This window comes from Ananas comosus, linkage group 12, assembly GCF_001540865.1.
Source record: "Ananas comosus cultivar F153 linkage group 12, ASM154086v1, whole genome shotgun sequence".
NCBI classification, from domain to species: domain Eukaryota; kingdom Viridiplantae; phylum Streptophyta; class Magnoliopsida; order Poales; family Bromeliaceae; genus Ananas; species Ananas comosus.
In genome coordinates, this window is record NC_033632.1 from 1,894,530 (window position 1) to 1,903,934 (window position 9,405).

Consider the following 9,405-nt stretch of genomic DNA (forward strand, 5'->3'; position numbering starts at 1 on the left):
AAATTGATAAGAAAAAGAGAAAAACAAAATCACAGGAGGGCAAATTGATACATTTTAAATCACAGGAAGGCAAAGTGAGAAATTATGAAACCAGAGAGGTTTTTTTTGAAGTTTTCCCTAACAATTATGATTGAGAAGGACAGTTGTGTACTGCATGTTGCAAGTTGGTAGAAAAGGACCTCCCAAAGCCTTTCTAATTTAGAAAAATATATAGGACATTTGTGTATTGCATGTTGAAATTAACTTGGTACCTTCCTAGTCTAGAAAAATTATATATTTTCCAATAATTTTAAAATGTTTTTCTAGTGCATAAGGGTACTATTGAAATGTTCAAAATCTTTAAATATTCGTTTCCTATTTTGCACCCAAAAAAAGTTCGAATATATCAACATAGAATGAAAAAAAAGAAAAAAAACTACAAGAGATTAGCTTTATAGGCCTAATATGAAACCTATTACTTAGCCAATGATTTAATTACTATATTACTTTACTATACTCAATATTTTGGATAAATAAATATAAAATCATGACCACCTGCATCGCGTGATAGTTGTCGTTATAATAAAAAAATTATACATAAGATCACAACTTGGCATTTTAAATTTGAGATACTCATCATGAGTTACACACACCACATTTTTTAGGACCCTCTTGAAGTTCTTAACTAATAAAACTATGAGGTGCGGCATCAAGAAAATAAAAAAAAAAGAATAAAATATTGTAATCCCTTCACTATTTCAATATTGCCACTTGCTCATTAAATTTTTCACTATTTTAATATTGCAACTTGGCCATTAATTTTTTTGCTTAAATATTCCACTCTTAGCCTTCACATGTACTTGATTTTATGAAGTTGATCATTATAGCCTTTCACTTTTAAAAGAACTCATTTATTCCATCAAATTTTGAGCAACGATAAATATAACTTTAAATTTAAAATCATCATAATTAATTTGGTAAGTAAAAATTAAAATATTATATATGGGTCTATAGGATCCAGTATTTTAGCGAATTGCTAAGAGATGGTATTTTTTTTAAAAAAAAAAAACTTAAAAAACACTCCATATATATATTGGTTGAGCCAATCGCTTTTTATTTTATATTTTATAAGCACGAAATTATATAAAATAAATACCAGAAATTACAACATTAATTATTATTCAAATTTTAAAAAAAAAACAACCACACATTCAACACCCAACGTGCATGGCACCAACCAAAACATCAGTGTGGGCCCCCACCCCAACGTTGACCCGGTCACTTCTCCGTCGCCGGAGTCAATGCGGTGACCGTGATCTTGGGCTCGAGGGGGAGCGTACCGACGTCGGCAGCGAACGTGTCGTAGCGGAGGAAGAGCTCCACGACGAACAGCCGCCCCGCCATCACCACCACGTCCTTCCCGGGGCACTGCTTGTTCCCGGCCCCCGCCTCCGCCGTCTCCGCCCCGTTCGACCACACCACGTACTCCAGCAGCCGCCGCCCCTCCTCCCCGACAAACCGGTCTGCCACGAACTCTGAGCCGTTCTCAAACACCCGCTCGTCCCGCGTTGCAAAAGGTTGGTATCTGTTCCAAATAAAATATTAAAACACCATTCTCTACTAGCATAAGCCTCGAAGATATATGATAGTGAGGCCTTCTATTCTTCTTTTATTAGGAATGTAGTCTCAGGTTAAAATATAAAGCATAGCTTCGCTACTAAGAAAAATACCATCTAATTAAGGGTGTGTTTGTGAAAAAATAAAATAATTTTCAGATTGTTTGGTTGAAAGAAAAAAATAAAAATAAAAAAATAAATAACCCAAAATATATTATTATTATTATTATTAAAGTATATTATATAATAAATATGTAATATAATACATAAATAGTATATAACATTTAATAGATTTGACTTTCGATCATTTTTATCCGTTAGGTTATACTATTCAACCAATCACCATCAACCCTAGGAACCACTATCATCTTAGCTGTATATTCTTTTATTTAATTACTGAAAACTTACCAACCGTCCCTAGAGCAAGTGGCAAAAGGCTTGGTGGTTGGTATCCGAGACCTAAGTTCGAATTCTAGTCGATTCATATTTCTAGCTAAGTTTATTTCTGAATGAAATAAATGAAGCGAGTAGCGTGCTACCTATCTCTCAAAAAAAAAAAAAACTACTGAAAACTTAATAGCACAAGCATTTAGTACTATCAATAATAATATAGTAGCATAATTCTATTGTTAGATCTATTCTTTGATCATTTTCACCGTTAGATCTATTCCTTTCTTTTCCTTATTCATTACATATATATATATAGAGAGAGAGAAAGAGAGAGAGTTAGGATAAAATACTTTAATAGTATTTGTCTCATTTTGTTATTAAGTTTTTAAACTTTGGATCATTTCTAATTATTATTAGATTAAATATTACAATCCAGTAGAGACCACTCAACCCTAAGAGATCATCCTACACTACAATTTCTCAGCTAAGGGTTAAAAACTTGATACCATTAGGTCTACCATTAAATCTATTCTTTATCATTTTTATCCGTTAGATTATACTATTCAACCAATTATTCACTCAACCTTAAAGACCACTATCATCCTAACCGCACATTTTTTATCTAACGGCTGAAAACGCGATAGAACCAAACGCTTGATACTAATGATAGTGTTTATATACTACTATATTATTATTGATTGTACCAAACGCTTAGTGATATTAAGTTTTCGGCCATTTGATGAAAGGATATGCGGTTAAGATGACAGTGATCCCTAGGATTGAGTTGGTGTTTGATTGAATAGTATAATCTAATAGGTGAAAATGATAAAAAAAATAAATTTAACGATAGAATATATATATATATAAAGAGAGAGAGTTGGACTAAAATACTATTAATAAGAAAAGGTCTTTTTTGCTATCAAATTTTTAGCCTTTGGATCAATTCCTTTCATCATTTTTAACTATTAGATTAAATATTATAACCCAGTAGAGACTACTCAACCCTAGGGAGATCACTCAACTCTAAGAGACTAATATCATTTTAATCCTACAATTTCTTATCCTAGGGTTAAAAATTTGATAGTAAAAAATTTTTTTCACTATCAATAGTATTTCAGTCTCTCTCTCTCTCTCTCTCTATATATATATAGAACTATGCTAATATACTATTAATAGTACCAAGTCATTGGTGCTACCAAGTTTTTGACCATTAGATTAAGAAATGTGTGATTAGGATGATGTAGACTCCCTAGGATTGAGTGGGTGGTTGGTTGAATAGTATGATCTAACAGGTGAAAATGATCAAAAGGGTAGATCAAATTGCGAAAAACTTGGTACCACCAAGTGCTTCGTACTATTAATAGCATAATAGCTGAACTCTCTCTCTAGTTCTATATATATATAGAACTAGGCTGGAATGCTATCAATAGCACCAAACTATTGATGCTATTAGTTTTTTAGTCCTTGGATTGAAAAATGTACGGTTAGGATAATGTGGGCCCTCTAGGGTTGAGTGGGTGGTTGATTGAATAGTATAATCTAACAGATAAAAATAATCAAACGGTTAAATCTAACGGTGAAAAACTCGATAGCACCAAATCCTTGGTGCTATCGATAGTACCCCAGCCGGATATATATATATATATATATATATCCCCTCTCTCTCTCTCTCTCTGGTCAAGTCCGCGTTGTGGACCACGTGTGTGTATATATATATATATATCCTCTCTCTCAGGTCAAGTCTGTATCGTGGACCACGTTTTAAGCATCCCCAGCTAGGGATGCAAACGGATCCGGGTTGGTGGAGCTCTCGCCCCGATCGGTTCCGACGGGGACATTAAATGAGAGAGAATAAACAGATTCGGAGCGAAAAACGGGATAAATTTTACGATTCGAGACAGATTCGGGGTAGGAAATGGGACAAATTTTGATCCGCCCTGAATCCGCCCCGAAAATCATTTATATTTTAAAAAAATATTTCTAAAAAATAATATATTTATAAAAAATTTTAAAATACAAATAAGTTAGTACTCTCATTTCTAATGTATTTGAAACTTTTGAATTTTGTTTTGAATTGTGATTGATATTTTTAATTTTTATAATTAATATTATTAAATTATATATAATATTATTAAAAATTATTATTTTATATTTTATAAAATATTAATAATATTATAATTTTATAAAAAATATTAGTTGGCGGAACAAATTCGGGGCGCCGGCGGGAGGCAGGTTAAGAGGCAGGGCGGATTATGGAATGTATTTTTTAACCCGTCACGAATTCGGAGCGGAATTTTGGGCGGAAGCCTCCCGCCCCAGATCCGCCTCGTTTGCATCCCTATACCCAGCCGCAATTTTTGAGCACAAAATTTTTGTTTTCGTTGCAAGACAGGGAAAAACGAAAAGACGTAGTTATCTGAAAATCTATAACAAATTTTTTGCAAACAACCAAACACTAACGAAATTTTTTTCTCATAGTGATTTTAAGAGGATCCAAGCACATCCTAATGTTTTCGTAGAAAAGTTATATATAATATAAATTACCTTCTACAAATATCTGATTAGTAATAAAAGTAAACATATCTTTTCAAATTCATATTTTGTGCTTCCCCATGATCTGAAAATAAAAAAGAAAGGTATGAAATATTAAATTTGAGTTTTGCCAGCTATTTAATTTTTTCTTATTTAATTCTGACCTATATTTTTTATCTATCAAAAATATTCTCGGTCCATACTTAAAAAAAATATATTAAATATAAATATTAAAAAGATTATTTTTTAAAAGTAAAAACATATTATTAGAGAAATATAATTATTTCATATTATTAATTAATTAGCCAATTATAACTCAAATTTTTTCCATGGTAACTTATTAGATTTGCATAGAGAGAGAGAGAGAGAGAGTAACGATTGTTGCACTTATTACCCGAAGATCATCTCGCCCTTCTTCACCTTGTACGCGGCGTCGTGGCTCTCTACGACGAGGTCCTTTCTGGCGCGGCCGTACTGGTAGGGCACGGGCGGGTCCATGCGGAGGCACTCCCACACGACAGACTTGACCAGGTTCATCCGCTCCAGCGCGGCGGGCGTGACCTCCCCGCCCGCCTCCGCGCGCACCTCCTCCGCCAGCCGCGCGTGCAGCTCCCGCCCGGACTCGGCCAGCCACTTCATGATCACGGGGAAGAATATCTTCAGCCCGCCGAAGGCGTTGAAGATGGCCGCGAAGATCAGGTTGTGCAGCGCCTCGTCGCGCGCCACGCCGGCGCGCTCGGCGTCGTCCATGAACGCGGCGCCGGCGTCGGAGAAGAAGCGCGCGAGCGCGTCGTAGTCGGCGCGGACGAGGGCGGGGGGGAGGTGGAAGGTGTGGAGGAGGAGGTCTTCGGCGGGGCGGAGGAGCGCGCCGGCGACGTTCCCGACGAGCGGGTGGAGCTGGAAGAAGAGCCATTTGAGGGCCTTGGCGTGGCCGTCGGGGCCGAGCGCGGGCGCCGGCTTGGCCCCGAGCAGCGCGTCGCAGGTGAACTGGAAGGAGGCGGCCTCGTTGAGCTTGTTGAAGTCGGCTTGTTGGAGGGAGTCGAAGAGGGCGGAGTAGGCGGAGCCGAAGGAGGGGATGAAGTGGGACTTGCGGGAGGCGAGGAGGGAGGAGACGAGGGACTTGAGGGTGGAGTGGAGGGGGTCGGAGGTGTCGAGGTAGGCGAGGGGGCGGAAGCCGCCGTAGAGGGAGAGGGAGGGGAGGTAGGTGCCGGTCAGGGTGTCGGTCTTGTCGACGAGGGAGGAGTCGAGGAGGACTCGGAAGCTGCGGGCGTCGAGCACGGCCACCACGCGGGGGTCGCGGGCCAGGAAGGGCCCCGGGGGGACGTTCAGCCGGAGCACGGTGGACCCCCCGCACGACGCCACGCGGCTGCGGAAGAAGCCGCCGGGGGCCGGGGCCAGGTAGTAGAAGTCCTGGCGGTCGCGGAGGGCCGAGAAGAAGGGGATGCCGTAGCTCCCCGGGATCTCCCTGATCGGCAGCCCCGACGCCGACAGCTCGCCGCCGCCTCCTTTCGCCTTTTCGCCGCTGGTCGGCATTTGCAAAAAGTACTGTCGGCTTTGGCTGCTTTCCTTAATTAGTGGCGGCAGAAAGAAAGCAGGCAGCACCACCAAAGAAAGAAGAAGAAGAAGCAAGTAGGAAAAATAGCCGGCGGGCGGATGGAAAAATCTTATTAGTTTCCTCACTCATATATCTCTCATCTATGCGTGTCAGCGTGTATATATATATATAGAGAGAGAGAGAAAGAGAGAGAGAGAGAGAGTATAATATAATAAGATGAAAATTACTGCTTTGAAATTTTATTGAGAGCCTAAAAATATGATATGTTTAATAAAAATATATATTTAATCTAAAAAATATAGGTTTACTAGATCTACAGACTGGACGTGCTATATTATGCATCAAACTTTTTATTTTTTATTTTTATAATTATGTGATGCAGAACATTTATAATTTATACGTGAACTTTTAATTTTTAATATTATAGAGAGAGCTTTAATGGATGCAAGTTTTTGTGCTGAACACGAGCTAATGGCTGGCAACATAATCAATTCATAACCTTAGTTTTCATTTATTAAAGACAAAATTTGTGAATATTATTGTCATTTTTAAAAATATCGAAGATACTTCTATAGAATTTAAAATATCATCAACACTCTTCCAAATTTTATAAATTATTGCAAATGCTCCTGCTTTCATCCTGGATTGGTTTTCATTAATTTTTATAAGATGAAATAACATTCTTATCCCTAATTAGTAGTGGATAGAAGTGTATGGAAACTGCTCACTCATAGGCCATTTTAAAATAGGTCACTTTTAACTTTTTTTTTTATCATTAAGACCTCCTTAAGCATTTGGATTTTTGTACTTTGTAAAAAAAATTTATTTGCGATCTCTCACTTACTAATTTAATAAAAAATTTCAAATGTAAACAAAATATAAAATTAAATATAAAATAAAATTGAGAGTATGTAAATAAAAAACAATTAAAATTAAAAGGGGTCTTCAAAATGGCCTCTAGGTGTAGGAGTTTTTTTACATATTATGACTTTTTTTTTTTTTGTAGAAAATAGATTTTTAATTGAAAGATTTTTAAACGAATATTATACGAGAAATATTCTAATATCAAGAATTTAGACAATTAATAAAACATTTTGCGGAATATGCAAGTTGTGTAAATGAATTAATAAATGCTTAACTCATCAGATAACATCGAATGTTTTTTTATGAGAAAGAGATAGCAAACTATCTGATTCATTCATCAAGCAAAATGAACTAAGCGTACATGATAGAAGTAGCTATGGCCCCCTAAGAAAAGCAGAAAAAAAGGCAGAAAATGAACAAGATAGGAAAAATAAAACTAGAAGAAAAAGCTAGAAAGCTAGAAAGCTAGAAAGCTAGCGCGAAGGAGGGAGAGGTGCGAAAGTACAAAAGTAGGTAAAACCCAGCATAGAAAGAGAAAGATGACGGGTCAATCCAGAGATTCGTCAAGGTAAAGACGTCCAGGCATGCATCAAGATAGAGACGCGCTCAAGAGCCTTAGTAGCATTAGGAAGATACTTACGGAAGATAGTGTTGTTGTGTTCCGTCCAGATGACCCATCAGATTGTCGCCAAATTGGTTAGACGTTTCATATATTCTCTTCGAATGTTAATATCGATAGTTATATGCCATAACCAATCGTGTAATTCACTGGCAAAAAATAAAGAGAAAACTTAAGTATTATATTTGGTAATCTATAATTATTTAATTGAAGGTTTTAGAGAGTAAAAAGTTGAGTTACTATATAGCTCAAATTTTAACACCTAATTACCAAAGTAACTTTGAATTATTAAACTTTTGTTAGATTAGTAGTAGAAGCAAAATTGGTTTTTAAAAAGTATGGGGTGATAATTTTGAGGGAAACAGTTATGATACTTTTGACCTTTGAAAAAAAAAATGTTACTATTAATAATATTTTAATCTTAGAGAAATATTTGTGAGAATATAATTTTTTGGAGGGGAAACTGATGCATGAAACTATTTCATCTCAATTTATAAGCTGGAACGGTCCGCAAGTGGGATGGCCTCATAAGTAGTAATATTGTAACATGTGCAGAATTATAAATATATATATATATATATATATATATATATATATATATATATATATATATATATATATATATATATATATATATATATATATATATATATATATATGTATTGGAAGATGTGCAGCATTATGAGACAAAAATAAATGCTTGGCAGTGTCATACAAAACTTCAAACTTATCCTTCTTTCTGAAGGAGCCGTACCATGTTCTCCGATCATATTTTATTAAAATTGTATTGAATTTAATTAAAGGAAATACTTATAACTTAAATTTAATGGTAGCATTGCTAAAAATAGATAAATATCCCTGCGCGGGGCATTTGCAAGGTGGTCGACATTTTTTTTTTTACTTTTTAAAAAAGTGCCCGGGATGGTCTAGTGAATGTGTGGGACAAGAACAGAGGGAAGAGTGCTAAATTTGGATAGATTAATGTTTCTTACTTGAGTAGGCAGACAATGGTTAGTACAATTAAAGCTATACAGTTAGGTAGCGTTTGGTTGGGAAACAAGGGAGGAATAAGCCCTTGTTCCCCCCTTTTGTTCCCAAACAGTATGTTTGGCTCTCGGAAACAGTAATTTTCGGAAATCTGGAACTAGCTGGCATAAGGCTGGAACTTCTGTTCCACCCATTTCATGGAACAAGCTTGTTCCTTGATGAGAACAAGATTAATTAAAATCTAAATTTAATTTTAATGGCAGTAAATTATTAATTAATCTAATTAATATATTTAAATTATTATTTATAATTAATTATTAATAATTAGATAATAATTATTATTAATTTATTATTTATAATTAATTATTAATAATTATTAATAATTATTATTCTTAATATATCGATATTATTATTAATGATATAATTTATAATGTAAGAATTAATATTAATAATCAATTATATTATTAATATAATTAATTAATTATATTCTTAATTAAGATAATCGCTGTTATATTAATTATTTATTTATAATTATATTACTATTAATATAATTATTATTTATTAATAAATATAATTAATTAATTATTATTTAATAATTAGATTTAATCAATTATTCATAATAATTTATATTTATAATTAAATTATAAGAAAATATAATTATAGTATTATTATAATAATTAATATAAATAATTATTATTAATTAAGATAATGGTCGTTATTAATAAATTAGTTATTTTATAATTAATTATTATATTATTATTTATAATTAAATTATATATAATAATTTTTATTTACTTTGTAAGTATATATTTTATAGTTAACTATATCTAATAATATAATTTTATGTTCAAATTATAACGTGT

At 34.4% G+C, this 9,405-nt stretch overlaps 1 protein-coding gene across 1 annotated transcript; it reads right to left on the reverse strand.

Annotated features, from left to right (window-relative positions):
• On the reverse strand, positions 1,144-6,187 carry LOC109718144 (allene oxide synthase 4-like). The gene is made up of 2 exons (XM_020244170.1): positions 4,912-6,187; positions 1,144-1,564 (listed from the first exon to the last, which is right to left on the reverse strand). Exons 1-2 carry the CDS (start codon positions 6,048-6,050, stop codon positions 1,258-1,260), a joined length of 1,446 nt encoding a protein of 481 aa, XP_020099759.1. The 5' UTR covers positions 6,051-6,187; the 3' UTR covers positions 1,144-1,257.